Source organism: Periophthalmus magnuspinnatus, chromosome 5, assembly GCF_009829125.3.
Source record: "Periophthalmus magnuspinnatus isolate fPerMag1 chromosome 5, fPerMag1.2.pri, whole genome shotgun sequence".
In the NCBI taxonomy this organism is placed as follows: domain Eukaryota; kingdom Metazoa; phylum Chordata; class Actinopteri; order Gobiiformes; family Gobiidae; genus Periophthalmus; species Periophthalmus magnuspinnatus.
This window is the reverse complement of record NC_047130.1, coordinates 5,941,140-5,966,636: the sequence shown is the minus strand read 5'-3', so window position 1 is coordinate 5,966,636 and position 25,497 is coordinate 5,941,140. Positions and strand designations below refer to the sequence as shown.

The following is a 25,497-nucleotide window of genomic DNA, read 5'->3' as shown; positions in this document are numbered from 1 at the left end:
TATCACAGCTCTTGGGGCGACTTGAATTGATCCGCGCGCACACCACACGTCCGCGCCACACAGAGGTGATTCCCACTGGACCCGCAGCCAGTGCAGACGGCCAGGCGCTGGTGTCCTTCTGCCTTATCCATACGCCTACACTCTTGGTATGTATAGAAAGGCTAAAGGGGGGAGCCAGAAGAAAGCGCTGTAATTAGCCCGCATTGTTGTGGAGGCAGCAGGCACAGAGAGAGGGGATGGATGCGAGGCAGAGGCGGCTGTGACAGAAGCTTGCGCTGCAGCTGTAGTCTAGTCAGGACCCCCCGAACAACGCATCTCTCAACGATACGCCAGTAATCAGCGGCTTATTTGGCATTCTGCACGTGTTGGAATTACGCGAGAATTCAGGAGCGCAGAGCGATGTGGGAGACAGCTTGAAGAAAACGTCGCTTTTTGGTTTAACTGAACAAACCAAGGGGTAAGCTATAAGACTGTTTCTCTATCCGCGGTGCTGTCCTTTTGCTACATCGGTAAAAAAGCGATCCCAACGTGCGAGTTTGTTATTTTTTGGAGCGTGGAGCGTGCACACCAACTCGGTATTATAACCAGAAGAGTGCGAGGAGGAGAGGACAACGTTGGCAGCTGTCCATGCGCGCTCCAAAGCCGGGCTATTTATTATGGATGTGTGACCCCAGCTGAGGTATTGCCTACTACAACACATGCTTATTCATCCTTATAGACGCCCCTTTTAAAAAAAATAAACGATACGAGCGCGCTTTGGAGGTTGGTTTCCTTGTAAAATGATCTGGATGTTTTGGTTTTTGGCCAGCTGTCAGTGACGCAACCTCTTTCCCCAGACTGCATGAGAAACCCAGGCAGGGCGTGAACTCGCGGAGCCCTTTTATTTGAGCAAAGCTGTAGTTTGTCACACTTCATCTCTCAATAGAGTTCATTTTCGCACAGCCATGGATATCAAGGCAGAAGCGGAGGAGATGGAGTACAAGCGCCCGGCTCCGATTGAAGTTTTCGCCAGCCGTTCCACGCTGCACGGCATCTCGCACATGTTCACGTACGAGCGGGTGTACATCAAGCGAACCCTGTGGATATTATTCTTCCTGGGCTCACTGGGGGTGCTGGCCATGGTGTGCGTGGACCGCGTGCAGTTTTACTTCCAGTACCCCCACGTGACCAAGCTGGACGAGGTGGCCGCGGCTCTGATTCGGTTCCCCGCCGTCACCTTCTGCAACCTCAACTCGTTCCGCTTCAGCCGGGTGACGCGCAACGACCTGTACCACGCCGGGGAGCTGCTGGCCTTGCTCAACGGCAGGTGAGTGATGTGCATGGGAATGGGTCTCTCAAACCTAAATGTTTGTAATGATCCAGGGTCAACGAGCTTAAAGGTGTAACTTTTCTACTGGAGGTTCTGCCAACTGCCAAATGTCTCCATGGAGATGTGATCACTTTACATGGAATGTTTCACAGCATGGCATTAAGCTTATCTATCTCCATGGAGACAAGTAGGTGATGCCACAAGAAAGGCCAAGTGACAGGTCAGATCTGTGGAGAGGCAAAATTTGGGCAAGGCAAGATTATTTGTATAGCAGAATTAAAACCTTAGTTATATGTCAGTCATATGCACAGCTCAACAGAACTGGATTTAAACATTGTCAAAGTAGAGGCATGTCGCACATCTTCAAGTCAGCTCACATTTAGAATGCATGTTTTTAAGGCAATTTTCACAATAAAAACACCTGTAATGCAATAAAGGCAAGATGGATAAGTATAATGCCATACTGTGGAACGTAGGAATAAAATCTCAGCGGAGACAAAAAGTTGAAGAGGAAAGTTACATAGACACTCTTATGTAACATTTCTTCAGTGGACCCCCCCCCCCCCCCTCCCGATATATTATCATTAAATTGTGTTTTATTGCTTAAACATGCAATCTTACTGTGAGCAGGTGGCCTCTCCACAGATCTGACCTGTAATTTGGCCTAATGGTGTCACCTGCTTGTCTTCATGGATAATTTTAATGTCATACTGTGGATAATTCCAGGGAAAACCAATAACATCTCCATGGAAACAAGCTGTTAGCATATCCTCTATCAGAAAAGTTACAGACTAGTGCACCTTTAGTGTGTAATTTGGTACAAGATGAGATATTTTGTACCAGACGATTGTGTGTCAAATGACAATACTCGATGGAATGAACGTTTTTGCCGACATGGGCAGTATGAACATCATATCTAAGTTGTTGCTTTATGGGGGTGATTTCGTGGCATTATGGCTCATCACATGTATGAACAACTACAGGTTAGCCCTACAGAAACAAGTTATGTGCATGCTGCTTGTAGTTGTAGTTTGTCGGTTGCACATGAGAATAGAAATGGTCACAATGAGACCAGTTCTTTCACAATTGTTGCTAAAGTGCATTTAGCTAGGATCAGACATTACAAAACCTGCTTCTTCTGCCCAGTAGGCTCACATTACATATCAGGAAATCTTACACAATACTAGTGTTTAGAACTATTTTACAAAATTGACTGGATTAAATGAAAGGCATCTGTTCTTATATCTTACAAGTTACCAAAGTTAAACACACTGTACCTAATTTTGACTGTCTTAACATGTGAAAGTAGAACTAGTTCATTTTAAACAGTTGTAGTGGTCCAAACTTATTCCTCACTTACCTTATGCATTTTGAGCATGCTAATTATTCACTGTGATGAGTTTATAAGTGCTTTTCATGACCAGAGTGGAGTTTTCCCATAGTGGTAAAGTTAACAACAACTAGCATGCTAACCTCAAAAGCTGCTTATAAAATATATCCATTCTGAGGCTGTAGAAATTTTGTTCAAATACATGAGAAAGAGGCGTGTACGGGACCTTTTAAGTGAAAGGCTGCACTGATTCCATACTGGCATTCGATATCAGTGTCGATACCGAGAAATTTGCTGGATTGGATATCAGCTTCTAAATATTGATTCAACCGATACAATGGTTGGACACTTATATAATTTATTTTAAATGTATATAATAAGACTACCATGACTATTCACCCAAAGCTGTTCAGTTGTAACTTGAGAGATAAATAACAACTACAGAACACATTTCGATCAGTTTCGTTTTGTTATTTTTATTTAAAGGAAGTAAATGCTGTTTTGGCATCTGGTATCAGTGGATATTGAGTATCGGCAAATACTTTAAGCTATAGTCTTGAAATCTGTATTGGAACTGAAAAAGCTGGGTCGATGCATCCCTACCTTTTATTATTTCTTACTAATTTCTAAAATCCGTGAGTATATGATTAGTCTAAACATTCTTTTAATTGTAGGCCTGGGTGGGGCATCTTTAACAGTGACCACTCTTCTGCCAGGAGCTGTTTAGATTCACCATTGCAGCCGAACCAACCATGCATGTCTCGGCCCAGGGCTGGTTACACAAGAAGAACAAACAAACTTGGTTGCATCCTTTACAGACAAATGGGCAAATAAAGTTTTGATGGAGATTTCATGTAATTATTTGTAGTGAAACGAACACTGATGATTAATTTGACTATTTACACATACAGAGGTCTAGGTTTACAATTTAGATTTACTCATTTTACTAAGTTTTGTTTTTGACGCCCTCCCCTTGCTCTCTGTGCTAAGCCACTCCCCCTTCAGAGGACTGTCACAGCACAGTCAGTTTTGCATCTCGCTGGTGAAACATCTGCTCATCACATCAGGTTTGTGAAGTTGTAGCACAGTGTAGTTGTTTTGCATCATGTTTTTGTATGTTTATATTTATTAATTTAAAATTTTCGCGCAGGAGCAGAGGTGACGTAGTCTTATGAGCCGAGTTTTAGACAGGCTTGTACTGCTAACCATCGGGAGGGTTCAAATCAGGCATGTTTTTAATGAGGGAACATTAAAATGGTAGAAAGCTCCAAAAAGTCGATTTTGCATAATACCCCCTGCTTAAGGTTTTTGTACAAATGCAGTGTTACATTCAGCAGTATCTAATTATCTTGTGATGCAAAGATAATTCAGATTTGCTCACAGTGTTTAATGTACATGTCTGTGAGTACTGAAATATTAACCACAGACAGGTAGAACAGAAGAATAAGATCCTCAGGTTTTATGTGTGCATAATGGAACCCAAAAGGGAGATTTTGTTCTCAGCAGAGGACATTATTATTCTTAAATAATTTCAGCCTTTGCAAGTTGTGAATTGCGACCATTCAAAGTGAGATTTCAATTTGAATGCCATTTATCGTTATTCCTATTCAAAATTAATGAGTATTCTGGCAAAACTGTATTCCATTAAAATCTAAGAAATGTAACTGGGAAAAGAGCCCAAAACATTACTCATATTTGCATGTACAGATCATCATAATATAGCATTTATTTACGCAATAGAATATAATTTTCAACATTAAATCATAGTTCTTCTACTTTTATATTACCACAAGGCCTTATATCTGTGTAATCCCTCAGTCGTCCAGGTAGGTTCCATAGTGGTCCATGGTCCATCATTTTAAAACAATTCAGGTTCATTTCTGTCCTGTGAATGTGACTTTTAGTACTGATACAAATGACTATCTAGTTTCTCTTCTAGTTTTATCTATTAGTATTTGATTTTCAGTATTTGTGACAACCCTAACATCTACATCTGTAACTGGAAAAAATGCCCCAAAAATATGCACTCATATTTGCATGTCCAGACACACTTCATTGAAAAGTTGTGGGATCCATTATAATATTCCTCCTGTGACCATATTCAGAAGATTTCCTGGTCCATGTACTGCAGTTAGGAGAACAGCAGGCTCTGAAACAGTAGCTCAGGCTGTTGAATGAGGAGTGTTTAGCCTGAGGGAAGAAGCCCATCTGTTAGAACACACCTATCACTGGACCACTGCACCACAAAGCACAACAGCTATGCAACGCACACCTAGGTCAAATCCACATTACTCAGCAGCAAAATGTAGAGGAAATTATTTATAAAGTAATGTAGTACATAAAGGGATTACAGTAGGAGTGTATTAGTTACTGTTAAAGGGCATAGGGCAGGTTTTCATGTTTTTTTTCTAATAAAAATGAATAAATAAATAAAATTAAATATGTTTTTGATTACCGGTAGTCTAACCTGACATATGCACCTAGACTCCACCCACAACTACATTACAAATAGACTGGGCAGTAACTGGAGAACTAAAGAAGAGAGTGGGAAAGGAGAAAATATTACGAACAGTATGATTAGCCTGTAATCAAAAACACCTGGGTGTAATCGGGGAAGTCCTATGTTATACCACATAGTACTTCAAATTGCAGTGGCCTCTGGAAGCTGCACGCACTCGCTTTTTGACTATTTTTGAACTCAAAGCTGTAACTATATGTACTGTAGTGTGCTCAAAAATTGCCCAAAAGGACTAGGAACACTAGATGATACTATTAAAACACCATATGCAGAGTTTAGAAGTTCCACGTTAAACTTCAGCGATGCTATACAAGTGACCACAATGATGTCACCTCAGTGAATGGAGAATGTCTGCAAATTGTGCTGGAAATTGTGAAATAGCTGGAGTCAATGTTGCTATGAAACGTAGCAACATTGACTCCAGCTATTGTGAGTGGGGCCAAATGCGACAGGGGGTGGAATTAGAGATTCTTTTTGTCAGACAGGAGTGTTTGTTTGCCTGGTTTACATGTTTCAGCTACTTTACAGCTACCTGTTACTTTCTGCAGAATCGTCATGCGATGGTGTAATGATATGTCTTTTAATTGCTAATTCTAAGTTTAAAACTAAAGACAGAATGAACCAATTACCAAAGAGGGAAAAAGGTCTGAGAGAAGTATTAGTGTTAATACTTCTCTTAACATTAGATTCACCAGTGTGTCGGATAGGTTAGCAGGCGCCTAGCACAGCGATCCATCACATCAACCTCTGTAGACAATGTTGTAATAACACCCATTAAGATTGTCCATACTGCTTACTGTAACTGGGAATGTACAGTAAATGTTTCTATAGTTATATTCTGGTTGACTACTACATACAGTCTTTAACGCTCACTCACTGTAATAATTTGCGTGTACATGTTACAAATGGACTGTTTATTAAGAACAAATCTACAGCCTGTATCGGATTATACATTTCCCTCTAATGAATAATGGCAACGACTAAAACATACTAAGCATTGTCAACCATAAAGCTGCCAGACTAGCGGAAATCTGATGTAATAAAAGTCTCGCTGACAGTAGCGCTATCTGTTCCAGTTAACATAAAACTAGCAGGCTACGTCGTGTCGGTTTAGACCATGGAAGATTAGACTTGGCATTGCTTCCATGCAGTTCCATGTTATAACCTATCGTAAATCGTCCGTAATAAGGCGTTAAAATAATAGTTGTCGTGAGCTCTGTTTAGCAAAGCTGTACTGGAGTCATATGGGTGTCTTTATCAGCCCAATTTTTGCTTTTCTTTGTATATTTTCGTGTTATAGTCCCGCAGATCAAGCGTGCATGACATATCCTATCATATAAAACAAGAACCAGATTGCTCGTATTGACACTATCTCGTCCAGATCTAGAGGCAATCCTGGTCAGCTGGTAGAGTGGTTGCTTTGCTATTGGAAGGTTGACAGTTCTATCCCAGCCCCATCAAGTTTGCCAGGCAAGCTAGTTTCTCTCACTTTAGCGCACCAGAAAACCGTCCCATCCTAGAATATCCCTGTAACTTCCAGAACAAAATGTATAACTTATTTTAATTTTGTTCAGTTTAGCGCTTAGCTTGTTGATTCTGCAGACATCTGTGCTGTTTATATCGAATTGTGATTTTTCTGACAAGCATTGCAATTGTGTTTAGCTTTAATAATAGGGTTCTGTTCAAAGCTCACATTTGAAACGTATCCAAAATAATTGACATAAGCTGACTTATGAACTGACAAACTAATACAAGAATCACATTTAATTATCACGTTTGTACAGATCTAAACTACAGGGTTAGCAGTTTGTATGCAGAATAAGAGTGGATATTTTGTTGTTGTTTGTGGAGCAAAATCTGGTGCTTAAAAATTGCAGCCTTGCGATTTGCTAATTGCCTCCATTCAAATTGCAATTCGATTGTGATTAATCTTACAACCCTGTAAGCTTTAATTTTTTTTATATCTACAGTGTCCCAGCACTGTTTATTTGATTTTTTTTTAAGTGCTCACATCAAAATCCTCTTTTATTATCCAGTGTAGAGCTGTCAAATGTATTCAAAATCAGATACTAACTGATACTAAAACTAGTATCGAAACAAGATACTCTTGAGCAGGTATTGATACTAAAAAAGTCACACTCACAAGACAGAAATGAACCTTTCCTCAGTAGCTTTACAATGATTTTGAGCTGTATCAGAAAAAGTATAAGACCACATAGACTTCTTCACATGAATCGACTGAAGGATTACACAGATACAAGGCCACATGGTAATATTAAAGAAAGTACTACCATTTAACGTTGAAAATGTCAATGCCATTCTATTAAAAATAAACCGTGCTTTTTACTATCATCATAGTTTCAGAATGGGTATTGCGTATCAAGTTTATTCCTTAGTATCGAAATTGAGTTTGAAATATTAGTACTGTGACAGCACTAATCCTGTGTGGCCTGAAAACATCTTGTACTAACCTCTTTGTACATCAGAAATCACTATTGTTTGTGAATGGCCGTAGAGGCTTGGCTCCCTGCATGTGTCAGAGTGGAGCGGAGTGGCATTTTCACACCTGTCTGTGTTTGGGGACTTAGGCTCAGCAGGAGAAAGCTTTTAGGGGCACACATAACACAGAACACCGCTCCAGGTAACCATAAGCAAACAAACGATACAGATCTGAAGTGGCACTGAAAATATGTTGCATTCAATTCATCTATTATTGGCATAGTTGTGTTCCTGTGGTGTTGTAACGTTCTAAGGCATCTGTGGTAAAATGGACAAGGAGAGGTTGGAAGTATATGGTGAAATTTCATGTTAAAGGTTGTTGTAGAGTAAATTGTAGTAGCCCGAGAGTTTACGAGAAGAGGCATGACACTAGTTCTACCGCAGGAGAAGTTTATTGAAATGTAGTGTCACGGTTATCATGGTCAAATTAAGTGCGATTAACAATTATATCACAATAATTATTCAAATCTAAAATGTTATGGATATGAATAATTGTAATGTTATAAATAAGTTTGATTTTTAAATAACCGCTGTAGTATTGTGCTTTGTTATTAGTGAAAGCAACGACGATCTACCAGATAATATTTTAGATGAGCAGGGCCGTCAAATGAAATTTCGGGGCCAAGAAGTCTCACATGGGCCCCCCCCTCTAATACAAATTAATAAGAAGACCAAGTCCAATCCTGGGCCCCTAAACCCCGGGACAACAGCCCCCTTTGTCCACCCCGTGTCAACTCCCCTGTGCATAAGTAGTTTTTTTCCTGTACATTCTGGTGATACAATGCCGATTATCTCTGTTGGCGATTATCACGATTATATAAAATCTCCCACGAACGATTAATAATGACCCTTTTTATCACGATAAACGATATTATTGTTTATTGTCCCATCATGTATTGTCAGTACATGACCCAGCACCCGGAGACATGAACCTTCAAGACATGTGTGATAGCGTTGTCCTTTCTAGTGTAGTGGAGTCCAGTCTGGCTATGTTTCTGTTGTAGGGAGTATTATACCTCTAATGTTGTAGGACCAAGATAACAGATAACTGAGCTGTCAGCAAGTGCCCTAGATACAGCACAGAAATGGAATTTTTCTAACAAAGGTGTGATATGTAACTTTTCTTGTAGGATGCCCACTATCTACTTACTTCCGTTGAGATGTTATTGCTTATCCTGGAATGTTCTACAGTAGAACTTTATTACATTTAATTAGGTTGCTCAAAAAGGTTGCTCAGAAAGTGGGCCTGACTCTCCATAGACCTCACCTGTAACTTAGCCTTGTGGTGTCACCTGCTTGTCTTCATTCACATAGATAAGTTAATGCCAGACTGTGGAGCATTCTAAGCAAATAAAATATACTCCATGACAGACTAGTAAAGTTACATAGTGCACTTTTAAATTTGCAAAATGTAGTGTTTTGAAATTGTACAAAGTTAATTGCTTTTTGAATGATTAAGATGATGTTTTGCACAATATGTGTAAAAGTAAAAAAAAAAAAAAAACTGTCTTTTTTCAATCAGACGGCTATAATTGTAGTAAGTACTGGGATTGAGTGTTTGTAGTCCCAAATGCTAACATTAAATGATCAGATGCCATTGAATGAATTACTTGTCTCTATAGTTATACTTGGCGCACCATCTTATCGCTCTAGATTAACTATAAACCTATTTTTACACAGCTCACATTGAATTCCAAATGATACTCCTCCGACAGCAATTGGGCTTCTATTTAACATATGGCAAGAGTATAAGTGCATTAAAAGTTTAAAGACAATACTGTTTTTTTAATAAACTACATTTTAAAAGAATAAACCAGGTGAAATGCTGATATTGTACAAAAATACCACGTGAGTTTAGTTACATTTGTACCAGTCCAGAGGAATGATAGAGCCTCCTGTTTTCAGACCTGGCATATGGTCCTCTGACAGATGAACTCATCAGTCTTTTGAAAGCTGACATCAGATTTCTCATTTTGATTTCCACTTTCACTTGTATCACATTTTATCATTTTGGACTCATACAAAGCATGCCATTTTGAACAAGAAGTCCTTGAAAGCCAGTAGATGTAGTACAAAAAGTGTTGCATGATTAAGCTGTAGAGCAGAGAGAACATTTTTGCTGCACACTAATACTACCACTAAAATTACATTATATCACATTATTAAGTCTGGTACTACTCTGCCGCAAGTTAAAATTTTTTGGAATTGACCACTTCTTCCGGCTGGTACTGTTAACTTGCTATTAAAATGCTTGAACTGTGAAATTGTAAGCACTTTTTCCCTTTAATATATTTTAAGGGGACTTCACAACGTTTTAGTTTGTAATAAAGTACAATTTCTTAAATTTGTGTTGGTACATTGTGAAATTACTCAATCAGACTTTATCAATAACACTTTTTTCATACAAAGTTGATATATAAAGTGCTCTTTGGATCAAAATGAGTGTGCTCTCTGGATATAATTATAAAGCATTTTTACTGACTGTGAACCAGGGAGTAGTGCTGCTGGGCTGTTAGCATGCTAGTTGTTGGCTGTGGCATGATGCCAAAACCATAAACTGTATATATATAATTGGACATAGACAGCCGGCTAACTGCCGTGCTCCAAATAAGAAGTGATCATGAGTGCACTTACGGCTCCATTGACTCTGGCTCCAATTCACTTTACATTGCAAAAGTGCCACCCCTCTCTCCGTAACTGCTGCTCTCAGGCTCATCATTTTGGCCTTAAAATGTTCACATTAACCCGCTCTATATGTTCCTGGTATTTTTATTTCGCTATTGGGTCCATAATTCAAGATATGAAAATTAATAACAGACGAATCAGGAACCTTAACAGGTTTAATGGACAGTGTTGCTAAGCGCCTGCTCCCTGCTAAACCAGCTGTGCGGGTGGGAAGGGCGTTACCTTCAACAACCTTGATCCGGATTGGCCCTTTAGTTGCAGTGATACTTGCAAATGCTTGCTAGAATTCATAACATGCTGTAAACATCCTGTAACCTCTAGCCTCGATGAGCTTCATTTGACTGGACCTGAATGCTTTGGGTGATGTCACACCCCCTTAGTCCCCTCCTTTAGTCTTTTTCAGACAGTCTATGGCTAAAACACTGTGGGGCCCCATTTATCAAAACATTTCCCAACATCCTTGTCCCAAGTCCATTTCTGGGAACAGTATGAACTTCCAAGAGTAAAAAAAAAAAAGTTAAAAAATTAAAATTAAATATTCTAAACATTCTAAACTGAATATATATATATATATATATACATATACACATACACCCCCCCCCCCCCCCCCCACACACACACACACACACACACAAAATATATTTGCATTGTTGCTTTTATTCTTCTTCTAAAAAATTTGCATTGTGGCCTAGACAACCCAAAATGTGTTGTCCCCATATGAGGATGCCAGGTCTCAGGAGGTTAAGAGAGCAAAAAATCAGGTACAGCATCTGTAAAATGTATTACAGCAGTAAATAGTTTGACTGTATCCATTCCATACTATTAACAATACAACAGCTTTGAGTCCATGTTCCTCGTCTAGTGTATTTTTAGCATATTGATCTAGAGCTTAGCGTACACTTAAAGATACTCTCGGTGGAACAAATTAGAATGGCATAAATTCAATGTCTCATTTCCAGAGCATGTACTATCGGGCTGTGACTGCTCTGTATGCTTCTCCATGACAGCTCATAGACTGTGGCTGGGGGCTGTTGTATTGGCCTTTGTTTTCAATGCTGCTTCCATACAACTCAGTCTATATGAGAAATGTCTCCAAGTGACATTTTCTGGATATGGTATAGCTGGGACCAGGGCTGTGGAGTAATATTGTAACTATACATTGCGTCCATTGGCAGGTGAAGTAAATAACATGGGCAATATTGTGATCCTGTCAGCTGTTAGAGGATGGGATGTGCACTCTTCCCTCACAGAAAAACTGAGACGTAGGAGATATCGAAAAAGGGATAGTGCAATTGTTTTTTTTGGATTTATGTAAAATTGTATCTATAATGAAAACTATTTAAGAGGGTTGTTATATCGACTGAAGAACTGCATTTATGTGCTTGACCAGGTCTTTCACATTTTATAATACTTGAACCTCAACCAAGAGATTCACAAGCACGTTTTTAGGGCATTTATCACGGACTTTTATCTGAATATAACTGTCAGGATAATGTACTTTTAAATAAAAAGTAATACAGTATTTTTAAGAAGGAGGAGGATGAGAAGAAGAAAATAATGATGAAGAGGAAAATGAACAAGATGATGATGAAGAAGAGGATGACAAAGATGATGATGAAGATGATAAAGAAGATGAAGATGATGACGATGACAAAGAAGATGATGATGATGATGAAAATAAAGATGATGACGACGAAGATGATGATGACTAAGAAGATGATGATGACGAAGAAGATGATGATGAAGAAGAAGATGATGGTGAAAATAAAGATGACGAAGAAGATGATGATGAAAATAAAGAATATGATGGTGAAAATAAAGATGAAGATGATGGTGAAAATAAAGAAGATGATGAAGACGAAGAAGATGATGATGAAAATAAAGATGATGAAGAAGATGATGATGACAAAGAAGATGATGATGAAGATGATGATAGTGAAGAACATCAAGAAGAAGAAGATGATTAGGTCTTTCTCTGTGGAGTTTGCATGTTCTCCCACTGTCCCCAATCGTCCCACATCACCACATGAACAATAGGTTAATTCCAAATATGGAGGTGCTTCCTGCGGTGCTGCTCTATGAGGCCCTTTACTCCTGACACTCTGCTCCATCTGTACTGAAGGACCAGCCCAAGGAGAAGAACAATCTTCCCTACAACAAAAATAACATGCATCGACTTAACATTAATCAATGCAGTTGAATTATAACAAGAAACTAGTGGAGCTACACACAACTGGGTCAAACTGTCTCAAAAAGTGCAGCTCTGCAGTGGGCAGATTATCAAAAGTGGTAATTAAAAGAAACAGTCTCGCTCTAGTTTTACTTTCTTTGTGTCCTCGGGCAAGACACTTCACTTACACTAACCGTTTTGAATGTGTTTCGTGGTGGATTAAGAGGCAGCCACTTTTCTGTCAGTCAGCCCCAGGGCAGCTACGGCTACTGCTAACTACTACTCCTGATTTAACTCAAGTAATTGTGTGTTTTGTGACATTACTATTAAATTAAAAAAAATAAAAATAAAAATGTAAACAAAATGTCCCTTTCTATATCTTTAGTATTTTATATGACAGGCTGTAAGCATCGTTAAAAGTCTTACGGGCAGGATAAACAGTTTTCTGAGTTTCACAAAAATACCTGTAGAAGAAGGTTTGCTGCATTTTGAAAGTTTTTCTTGATTTTGGATGACAGATGTTCGAGAATAAAACACGGTGTGAAATCAGATTAACAGTACTTGACATTTGCCTGATAGCTGTTCCCACGTCACATGAATCATACTCTAAAAATCGTCTGCACAAACAGGTGGAGCCAAAGCAGGAGGAGAGAGGACGAGTTCGGAAGAGTTTGAGCTGAGCAAAAAATTGAGCAAACGTCAAAGTAAAATATCACATTTAAATGATTTCTGGATAAGATGATAGATTGTCAGGCTATAGCTGTGTGTATGCTAACCTTGACTCCCTACAGCAAGGCGGCGTAGGCAAGAGGAACGTATAACTAATGAGAAAAACATTGAGATAAAGGTTGAGTCATATGTTTTTTAGAGTTTAGTGAAGTCATTGGTCTGTACTCTGAAATTAATCACATTGTATTTATTTTTGATGCAATACTTTGCAATAGCAACGAGTAAGCACTGAATGATGGCGGCTCGAGCGCATCGTGAGGCCCAGTGTCTCGCTATGTAAATGTTTTGCTAGTACTTGCGTGATTGCACACTGGGTAGATGCTAAAACTGCATTTTGTTGGACTGTACTTGTACACATGCAATGACAAAGTTTAATCTAAATCTGAGTATGCTGGTGGGTAGAGTAGCCAAAAATTGCTCTCAAGTAATAGTATAGCATTACTCTAGTATAGCATTACTCGAGTAGAAGTACAAAGTAGTGGGCTAAGAAATCACTCAAATAAGAGTAAAAAATATTTAGGAAAAGTACTACTCAAGCAAGAGTAACAACAGCAACAATGCACAAAATCTGAAGAAGTATAAACAAAGAAATGAGAAAAACTAAGTCATATCTGAAGGAGCGTTGAAAGAAGCTCAAATGTTCAAATAATTTAAAACATAAAGCTTTTGTCACTTCTAGACTCGTAGTAGGGAGAGTATCTGGAACTTTTACTCAAGTCAGTGTAATGTTACTTCAATGAAAATATTCCTCAAGTAGGAGTAAAAGTATCCTGCTAGAAAAGTACATGTACAAGCAAAAGTAACAATGTACTACCAACCTCTGATGCTAGTTGAATAAAGCTAAAGTCGAACTCATTAACTCGGGTGTTTTCATAACATATCATCTGGTATTTCATGTAGACTTGAATTGTTGCCAGACCAATCACAAAGTGTCTGATTTTTTATCAAAATATTAAAAGTCACTGCTGCGTTAGATCGGCTTTTTTCTCTGTACTGCGGTTTTTAATGGATAAGAACAAAGCAACTGGCATCTATAAAAGCTTTTTTTTTGCTTTTTTCTATGCACCTGAATTTGGAAATAATTAGCTGAAAAGGTAACTCATTCCTTTAAGTGGTTTACTCTGCACTGTTTTCCTGTCTAGAAATTGCTTTCAAACAAAGCAGAACCAGACTGAAATTCTCTATATAGAAAATATTAAGAAACACATTACGGTTGTCCAGGCCTTATTTGTCATAGTAACGTCTATATCTGCTTTCTTTTGTGAAAACATAGGTCTTCATCAAGGGAGGACACAGAATTCAACATATAAGTAGAATACATTTTACTCACTGAGACCCGGTTTGTTGCCACTCGAGATTCTTGCACATTTCACAAAATTCAATACATATGCAAGAATATTGTTCAGCATTCAACACTGTCATTCCTTCTAAGTTAATTAATAAACTAAATAAACGGTGCTCCGCCACTGGTATAAATACCAGAGTTCCACAGGGTTGTGTTCTCAGCCCCTTCCTGTACTCCCTCTTCACCCACAACTGCAAACTAGTGTCTGACTCCAACTCTATTATTAAATTTGCAGGTAACACCACTGTAATCGGTGTCATCCACAACAACAATGACACTGTCTTTAGAAAGTAGATTCAGCACCTGGCTGCATGGTGCACTGTTAACAACCTGCTTTTGAACAGAACAAGGAGCTCATCGTGGACTTCAGGAGGGGAGGAAGAGCTCACAGCCCTACACACATCAGTGAGATGCCTGTCGAGCAAGTCTCCAGCTTTAAATTCCTCTGCACATAGAACTGAAGAGGACCTGTCCCGGACCACTGGTCAGAAAGGCGCATCAGTGCCTCTTGTTTTTGAGCACCCTGAACAAGAACGATGTGTCCTCTGCCATCCTGGTGCATTTCTATAGCTTTGCAACAGACAGAATATTGTCCAATTGTATCAACCTGGTTTGGGAACTGCACTGTGGCGGAGCGCAGATCATTACAGCGGGTGGTGAAAACTGCCCAGCGCATTATTACGACAACGCTCTTTGCGCAGGGCACGCAACATCGGGAGGGAATCCTTTCACTCTGCCCACAGACTATTCACCGTCCTACCTTATGGTAGCCCTGGGAGAGAAACTGTTCCTTAGTCTGCTGGTTCTCCTGTAAGGCCTGTCACACTCCTTTACGTGTACTTTAAATATGTGCACTTTAAGTATTTCATTTGATTTTTTTAAGCATATCTTTTTAACTTTGTGCATGCCCTTATTTGTATTTGTATTTGTATTTATTCAGTGTGTTTATGTTGCACTTTTTCACCGTATCAAGTTCCTAGTTTGTGAACTGTGTTCACAGACTATGGCAATAAAAGTCTTCTGATTCTGATTCTGATTCTGATTTAATATGCACTTAAGTAATGTAAATGTAATGAACGACAGTGTGCTCATATTCTGTTATATGTAAATGTGTATGTTTTTATCAAGTACTTGCTTGACTGCACACTGGTCAGATGCAAAAACTCCATTTCAGTGCCCTGTACTTTGCAGTGAAAATAAAGTTGAATCTGAATCTGAAATTCACACTTTTATCTGGTCATTTTTTCCTGCAAACACCATGGCCATGAACCAGTAGAATGTCACAAATCAGTCAGCGAGCAACAGCGCACAGCTGTTCACTCTCAACACAAAGATCACAGTGGCTGAAGGTCGACTCTATATAAGAATACTCCAAGTGTTAGAAGATGGTGAACATTTGCAGACAGCAAAGTATTTTTTTATGTCAAAGTAATGCCACCACTCATATGTTATATCCAGAAAAATTCCCTGAAATGATGCTATTGTGCAAACAGTCTTGCAACATACATCCTAAACAATTCTGTTCAATTCTTCTTCTTTTGTGGGTACTTTTGGTATTTGTTGTTATGTTAGTAAAGCTGTTGTGAAAGATGGATACAGATGCATAATATGAGTCTCAAAAAGCTTATCGCATAGTATCGCACCTAACCATTTGTACCTTACCCCACGGTGCTTATGTTTGCTTATGACTGGGATATGCAGAGGATACGTCACACATTGTGATAGCTGTTCTTTATTTTTGCCTCAAAAAGTCTCAAAGAAAAGTAGGCCTGTCAGGAGAGTGTTTGTCCACTGATCTGAAGGTAGCAGTTTGAAACCCGCTTTCAACATAAACATCACTGGTAGAGCGGTCAGGTGTCCTTGGGCAAGACACTTAACCCACTTTGCCCCGAGTGTCTGTGTACACTGATGGGCAAATGGGTGAATGGTCCCTTGATGCAAAGCGCTTTCAGTGCCTTGAAGGTAGAATATTCATTATATGTTAGATGGAACAATAATTTTTTAGGAGTCAGCATTTATCTTTGGGACTTTCCCTTTGTACTATCCAGAATTATTATTATTGTTTGTTTTGCGATTAACTTTGAGCTGTAGCAGATAAATTTCTTTCAATATTACCGTTTATCGTCTATATTTTCTTCAGCAATATATCTCACTTGAAAATCTATTACCATGACAGGCTTAAGAAAACTTACTATTGTCCCACGGATTATTAATACTTATAATGTCACACTGACTTCACTTGATTGACATTTGAGGAGATTTCCTGCATGTAAGCTAATTTGAATACAAACAAGTCAAGAATCTGGAAGTGCTCCAATCCTTATGTAAAGACTTGAACGAAGACTTGACGATAAACCAACAGAAATGACTTATCCGTGCTCCCTTTGACTTTGCTGAGTTTAGTCTGAGGGGCGAATACAGAGAGGCAATTAACTTGTGTCTGGTAAGCCGGCTGTCTCTATCCTTTTGTAATTAGCACTGTTTGTTAAGCTACGCAGTGGTTGCTCTGATTAACGCTCTCTCCATCTCCTTCGCTCTTCCTCCCCCCTGCCTTTGCGATCGCTGTTAGAGGACACAAACCATAAATCTGCACACAAACAGTAGTAGAAGAAGAAGAAGTCACAATTGTTGTTTGTGCGTGACAGCCTTCCCGAATTAGAAAAAGTATGGAGCGATAAGAGACGACCAGGGAAAACAAAGTAATTGGAAGGCTAAGGTTGAGATAAAAAGTGCTTAAAGCTTTCGTAGGCTTAAAATGAATCATTGGGTTGAAGTTCATTGGTATGCGAGTGTGATGAGTGTTGATTTAAAATGTAAAAGTTAGCACAAGTTATCAGACGACAACAATGAATGCCCCAACTTTAATTTCAGGTGAAGAAAGTGTCCCAAAAAGACATGAACATGGACGTTGTTTTTGCAGAGGTTAGTTTAAGTTTTTGATATTTAGGACATAAAATCTGACTGCAATTTTTAACAGGACCTGCATACAGAATTTATTTTCCTTCCAGTAACTCAACCCCTTTTTAATGACACTGGGCAACCAATAATATTCTCAGGGATTCTTCTCCAGATCCTTAGCTCGGATCAAGGACTAGCTCCGGGTGCATGCATGTTTTAGGGTGATGAAGGAAACCATGGAAACTAACACAGACCGAGAGAGAACATTGGAACAACCGAAAGGATAATAACATGTGATTAAGGTTGGGAAATACTGACAGAAATTAACTACCACTTTTTATGTTGATTATGACGATGATTTAGACAGTAATTATCATGCTTTTGATTTATATTGTGCTAATTTGGACTCTGAAATACTCTTTAACAGTGCGTCCTGTGGCAATCCTGAAAGAAGACATGCTTTTTTTCTCAGGTTTTTGGTCTTTTTATTGTAAAACACCATATTTATCAGAACTGAGAAGCACCGCCCCCTCTTAGTGACATTTCATTATAACAAGCAGTGGAAAGTGATTTACTCCTTTCAATTTTTCACTATAAAAATCTATCTTTTATTTTTTCTTGCCTGCAGAGAGTCCAGACACTAATTAATGTTTTTTTTTGTTTTTTTTTTTTGTGTGTGTGTGTGTGTGTGTGAATATATAAAGGTATTTAAAAAGCTTATGCATGATTATAATGCAGTAAAAACATACTAGCCAGTCCACGGCCCCATTTTATTTACCTAATTCCACCTTAACGCAGTGGATGTTTCTTTTTTCTATTTGTCTTTGTTCTAAATGTAGTCACACTTGGCTGGGTGTAACATTAACAGTTAATTGCTTTGTTTTATTTTTATTATGCTGCAGAGGCGATTATGGGATAATTAAGAGAAGAAAGGTTGTTTTCTAAAAAAGTGTTTATTTTAGGTGTGTTAGTCCAAACTGTTACATCAGCTTTGGGGAGTCACTCAGGCAAAACTTGTGCTTATAACAATTTCACCACATGTACCTGAGTTAGCGAATATGCCTTTTAGGAGCATAAAATGTCCTGACTATGTTGTTCATCTTGGTTAAAAGTGCAAGGGAGCAGATTTTCACTTTTAGCTTTAATTGCTCTCATCTCTTTGCTGTCTGCCTCTGTCCAAAGTACCGTAATAACTATCACAGGTGCAGCGTAATTAAAAAGCCGTTATCAAATGGGTGTAATAAGGAATAATTGAGATCACATGTTTTCAAGGCTGAAGCATAAACAATTAATGTGTTATTTTTAAATACAATTAGCTTCCATTTAATTTTATGATGCCACAATTTCAAGATGTTTTGTGCAGGTTTATACATTATTTACCTTCTTATCACCCTAATTATTCAGCACAATGAATTTATAAAGCATATGCATTTGCAATTGTCAGAGACTGGAGCACGGTAATGCTAAAAACACCTGCCATGCTAACAGAGCACTTCCTGGTTTGCAGATGATAAAACACTTTATAGTTAGATGCAGACAGGTCTCATTCTGCCCCTAAGATTTGCTTTTACAATATATGTGCAATTGGTCAAAAGTGTTTTTTCTTTATTGCATGACAAAATTGGCTACATCCCCTTTAAAGATGCACTATGTACCTTTTCTGGTGAGGGCTCCAGTACCATGAAGATGTACAGGGAGGTACTTTCCAAGGTGGTCTGGGACTCGTTGAGGAGGGGGCGGGGGGCATTTTGTACGTTTGCAGCCATCTTTGTTGTTACATCTTCTGTTTTTGCAGGTTCATGAACAGAAACATGATTAGCTTAAACTCTTTGTCACTGCTCATTTTTGTGCCGCTGTCGATCACTGATGCTCCTTTAGCTGTCCAGCGCCTCGTGGTGGCACAATCCTACATCTCGCTGTTGGGTGTGTCTTGCTAGACCTGTGCTGTGTCAAACACAAAGCCGCCTGAGCCGATTGTAATGGAAATGCTCCCCGGGTGGGGGTGCCGCCTCCTAACTGGCCTGTGCCAAGGTGGCCCCAAGCGAACCGTGCCGGTGGAAAAGAGGCTGTTTGGATAAGTTTGTTGGGTAATATTCTTGGAAACGTTCCAGACAATGTTTCCAAGAAAATTATCCAACATGCATTCCTTTAACCAGGGGGGTTTATATCTTTAAAACATGCGCTTTCCACAGATATGAATGGAGAGATAACAATTCATACTGTGAAACGCTCAACACAAAGTAATAACATCTCCATGGTGACAAGGAGGTGGTTGGCGCTCCTTGAGAAAAGTTGCACAGTCCACCTTTGATTTCCCTTTAATTTGAGCACTGTAAACCTCTTTCTAGTGACAATGACAATTTGTGTATTTCCTAACCTTTTTGTTGAGGATGCAAACTTCTCAAAATGCTCTCTCTTCTTGCGTCTCTGTGAGGAAAATTAAAGTGCTTGTGGCCCCTAATCCAATTTGGCCTCCCCCCTCCGTGCGTCGTGAGCTGTCTGTGATTGCTTTAGGGAGCAATGGAGGGCCAATATTAAAAATCTGCTCTGTATTATTGCGATTGTATGCTGCTCCGCTAAAACCTCTAAGACTCTGGGACCTTAGTAAGTGCTCTCCTGGCAGCTTGTGTTGCTTAGAAGATACACAATTCAATTAAGTTCGAAAGCAACAACACGCTGCGTCGTCCCAATTAGAATAAGGCATGACAATGTAGAAATAAGGTCTCTCCATGTTAAACGCACAGCTTTTAACTCCCAGATGTAGCAGTGCTGTTGTGTAACCAATTGTGGGCTATTTTTAGTCGCTTTAAATGTCAGGCACAGGGCCATACCTTTAAATGTTTCACTATTGATTTGTGAAGTCTAGACTAGCCTATCACAGAGCCGTGAGTAAGAGCAAGTATAGGGCAGTGTATGATACATGTACAAGGAACACAATAATATAATTGTTATTACACTATAAAAGCATGAAGAAGTACACATGTTTTGGTATTTTGTTCACCAGATTTAATAACACAAATGCATTTTGCCTTAAATAACACCCTTTAGATACTGGCTGTGCAATGTGTGTCTTGCACAAAGCCACAATGTGGCCGAATCTCAAATCAAAAACTGACCTCTGCACATCTCAGAAGCTAAGCAGGGCTGGGCCTGGTTAGTTCTTGGAGGAGAGACCTCTGGAAATACCAGGTGCCACAGTGAGGCAGCAGTCACTGTGTCCTTAGGAAAGGCACTTCACTCACATTGTCTGGTATGAATGTGGTGTGTGTGTTTGCATGCATGTGTGCATGTGTCTGCCAACCTTCAATAAGACCAGCTGAGACATTATCGCTTCTATCACTTTTTCTCATGTAGTTGCTTAACAATAATTCTTTCTGTTAGTTGAAGTAGGTTTAGTGGATGTTAGTGACTTACAGCCCTATGACATGTGATGAAATTTAAGTATTGAATTCAAGTAAAATCATGTTCAGTAATCAGTAAAAAGTTCAAAAGTCCAAAGTTCAAAACGTGCTGTGCCTGAGTATGGTTCGATTGCACTCACCCTGAAAAAATGCACCGCACTTTTAGGGGTAACTGTACTTTAAGATGGCTGGATTGGACTAGTGTGGGCACACCCTAAAATAATCAGATGGAGTATATTCTTTTTATAATCTATTTACAAGAATGGCCCAAGCTTTGATAAAGGGAAAGAATGAAATGTCCTCAAAAACATGTGGTGAAACAGTTTTAAAAGGAAAGAGAAAGTAGACTATATTGTCTTGTTCTTTGACACAAATGGAGGGGGAAGGACTGATGTACAGTGAGCTGTCAGACCCTTTGAGCTGTATAAAACACTGGATGTTGTTGTTATATTTTTCTCACTCCTTCGGAGGCTTCACAAGCACATACACTTTAAACATTGAACTGCTGTGGCGTTGTCTTATTCATGAAAAAAATGGAGAAAACTACAAAAATCTACAGTAAGTATTGTGATTAAAGCCACTGTAGATTAGACAAGTGCTTCTGTTTTTTATTACACGTAACAAACTTTTTTGCAATTGAACGGTGCAATCATTTTAATTGTGGTTGAAACGTGATTATATTCACAGCCTTAACGTGTGTATAGTACCAGTTAAATCTGTCCAGCTACTTGTGTTGTGCTGTACAGAATTACATAAATTAACAAATTAGTTTAAAGTGAATATTTTAGAATAAAAAAATCATATTGCATTTGTAATGAAGTTCATGGACCGAATATAGAAAAATACAAACAAAAAAGTAACTATGGCTGCAGGTATCAATTATTTTAGTAACCTATCGATTATTTATTGTGAATAATCGAGTAATCTTTAAAATTTTTACCTTTCATTAAATAGCCTCTAATATAAGGGGATTTTCTTTTTTTTATTATAGTTCATAATTCAATCAAGTAAGTAAGTTTTTCTGCTTGAATTAACACATTTATTCTTAGTTGCACATCAGTATGTCCCCGAAACAGAAACAATGCACTTCTGTTATATGCCAGATCAAAATGTCCCTCGAGTCTTTATTACCAATGTACTTGTTAACAGACCGTATTGTAAACAGTCCTCTTTAAATGTGAATTGCAGTTACAGTTTCTATGAATTAATTTAATAGAAAATAAAGTTTTATGTCCCATCACTTCAGCTCAGATAAGAGTTAAACATCTGCGTGTGTTTATCCTGCTGTGTTGTGCTTTGAGCTCTGTCTGCAGCACTGAGGTACAGTCATTTTGTAGCACTAGCTCCATGTGCCATTTACTTTAGCCTCCATGTCTTTGCTGGTTTGTTGAACTGGTTTGTTTTTCATATTCATGGTTCCGTGTGCTCTCTGTCCTCCAGTTTCACATGGTTTTAGCTAATTACAGTAATTAAATGAACCATTGACGCAATAAAAGAGCAATCAAAGCTTTTTAGTTATCGAATTCCTCAATTTACTCGATTAATAATTTCAACCCTACAAATAAATACACAGGTCCATTTAAAACATTAAAAACAGGTCTAGGTGTGATTTTAAATGTTCATCACCAGATTATGCATCCGGTTTTGCATGTCCTTGAAATATATTCAATTTTTGAGAAGCAAATGAACCGAAATCTTTTTTTTTTTCCTATTTCAGTTCTAGTGCAGCTGGTTTTTAAACGTAACAAATGATCTTGCTTTTGTTCAACATTCTTCCATTACAATTTGTTGGCTCACATTTTACTCAACAGCCACGAAAAAAATCATATAACTCTTATAGGAATAATAAAAGCCGTCTGTGTCACGCAAGTACTACGTGATGAGTCTCCTTTCTCATCTCTGTGCAAAACAAGACGCAACCATTGCAACTTCAGATAACATTTCATAAAGAATATATCTATGTGTAACCAATACGCTAGCAAAAGTTCCTACCATATATTCCCTGTCCACTGAAACGTAAGACCAGTTGCATATTAACTCTCTCCTCACAATGGAATTAATGCAATGATTCATTTATTATTCATGGGTCTTCTAACATTATTCTTACCACTGGGGGACACCATCTTGTTCACTGGCACTGACCTTGTGAAAAAGTACAGAAAAATTCCCATTAAGATTTAACACCAATTATAGTTTGAAATAGCGCCCATATATTGGTAAGGACTAGCTGTCAGCAGGCAGAAAGTCGTCCGGAATTATGAGATTTATGGAGAAAGGAGGAGCAGTGGCTTCAGACCGGAGATAATTTTTCATGTTTGCAAATGTAAATCGAGCCATCCAAGATTATTACAATTGGAAAGGAGGCGTATATATTCTTGTGCGCTCAAATTTGCATTCATTTTGAGAATTGGATAAAAGTGATATCTCGTTGTAACCATTGGCTACACCTGTGATTCTCAGAGTTTTCACATTCAGGCGACATAAGGTGGACTTGTGGTCGATTTGTCCTCCGTGTTTAGCAATCTGTAAGGGCTGCAGGAGTAACTTGTTCAATGAAAGGATGATGTTATAGTTCTGCCAGATCTGTAAAGACCGGGTATTTTACTACACTGATTGCTAACACATAACATATTTCGATCACCATGTTACCTTTTATTGTTTTTAAAATGCTATATTTGCCGAAAACAGTGTATTAACTTGTTTCACTTTTGACGCTCTGAAACTCCCCTGTTTGCTCTCCGCGCTAAGACAATCCTCCTTCAGAGCGCTGTCACAACACAATCCGTGTGCATCCTGCTAATGAAACTACTGCACATCGCATCAAGTTTGTCAAGTGGCTGTGTACAGTTTTATATCATGCTTTTGTATATTTATGTAGAATTGTCATATGGGTGCATGGATGACATACGTTGAGCATTGGACAGAATCTTACTGCTAGATCGCTAAATTAAGTGAAAGACGCATGGATGACATATAAAACCTTAAAAAAAACAAAACATTTTGCATGATACCCCCTCTTTAAAGGTGTTCAAGTTGCATTATGGGACAGTTTTAATACTAGTTCGTGTTGGGTTTTATGGTTCGACACTTGTATGGATGATTAGATCTGGTACGGCTGAAATGAGGTGGGTGGCATCTCACCCACCGACCTGGTTGGTAATTTTATGCATCAGGAAAATCCAATCCAAAGCAGAGGGCCACCGCAGTACAGCACACTACAAACAAGCTGCGATTTGGAAAAAGTGAATTGTGTCTTTAGCATCAAATTCTTTTGTCACCTAAACATACATATATTTAGGCTTTGGTTCTAAATGGAGCCAGTTTTAGCCCTAATGTTAGACTCGTTCTAGACCAAGTTTCCTTTCAGGTTAAGTCCCACTTGGACCAAAGGACCAAACCAGATGTACTGTACCTCAAGACCGGACAACTATGAGTGTGAATGCAGTGTGGGTCTAAATCAACATTGTAAGAAAAGCCCAAAACACAGCAAAACAAAAATAGTCACTCCAGAATCCCACATAGCACCAGTTGCATACCACACTTTGAGAACTCCAGTAGACAAAATGACTAACTTAACAGCATAATTCAATAAATCTCTTTACAATCACTACAGGACTATTCTGGGTGATAAGCAGGCACTGCATGTCTGACAAATGATGCTCATAAGTGTCTGTCAGGAGCGGTTAATCTTAGCACTCCATAATTTGGGAGCTGGTTCCGCTGATGGCCCATTGTTGAGGATAGGGTCAGCGCGGGGCCTGTCTTCTCTCCAAAACAGGGGCACCACAGTAATTGGGGTTAATTTGTATTTGTGAATGGCTGTGAGCAGGTGTGGGACACGCTGTCTCCCTCCCTCCCTCCTTCTTTCTCGCTGTCTTTTCCTTTCTCTGCGTGACTTACATTGACAATTTGGAAAAAGGAAAAACACAATAGTGTGCAAAAGTATATTAATAAGTTGTTTCCAATAATAAGCTTATTCACATTTAACTTAAAAGTTTTGAAAGTTCAAACTGGGGGAAATTTGGGGGCAAGGGCACAACAAGCTAAGATATTGATATTTTGAAATTATATTTTGTCATTTCAAGACTTTAAAGCTGCCATCTCAGCCCTGTTGCATTCTCCCATATCACCACTAGATGCTCTGTACTTTACTACAGTCTGATAGTGTGCCAGTTTTGGCCTGGCAGAAGAAGAAGACCAGAGAGCACAGGTGAACAAAGCCCAGGTGAAGAGGCAAGAGCGACAGGTTTCATATCTGCCACCAACTGGTTAAAAAAAGAAAAATCTAATAATCTTACAGAGGGAAGCATTTAAATCATTGCTGTAGTTTTGCACTTGCATTCACCTCACTACCTTAGATTTCTTTCAGAGTGTAGTAGGTGTTAAATTATTATATCATTTCTTTTATACCCAAATAGCTATTTACACACAACAATAAATGTCGTTTTTAGTAAATGAAAGACGTTGCCACTACTTAAACGTCTCACGGTTAACACCAACTCCTTAAAAAAGACTGAAATCATTCTGGGAGTATACTTATACATAGCTCCAGTCTCAGTACCTGTGGAGAAAATATTGTGTGACATAGAATAATTGCTGTGGTTATAGATGCA

At 38.8% G+C, this 25,497-nt stretch overlaps 1 protein-coding gene across 1 annotated transcript in view; it reads left to right on the top strand.

Moving 5' to 3' along the window:
- Window positions 1-226: 226 nt before the first annotated feature.
- Window positions 227-25,497, top strand: part of asic1b (acid-sensing (proton-gated) ion channel 1b) — a 369,979-nt gene continuing 344,708 nt past the window's right edge. The window contains exon 1 of the mRNA XM_033966986.2: window positions 227-1,306. Coding sequence (XP_033822877.1) covers window positions 945-1,306 — 362 coding nt within the window. The 5' untranslated portion in view covers window positions 227-944. The remainder of the gene's footprint in view (window positions 1,307-25,497) is intronic.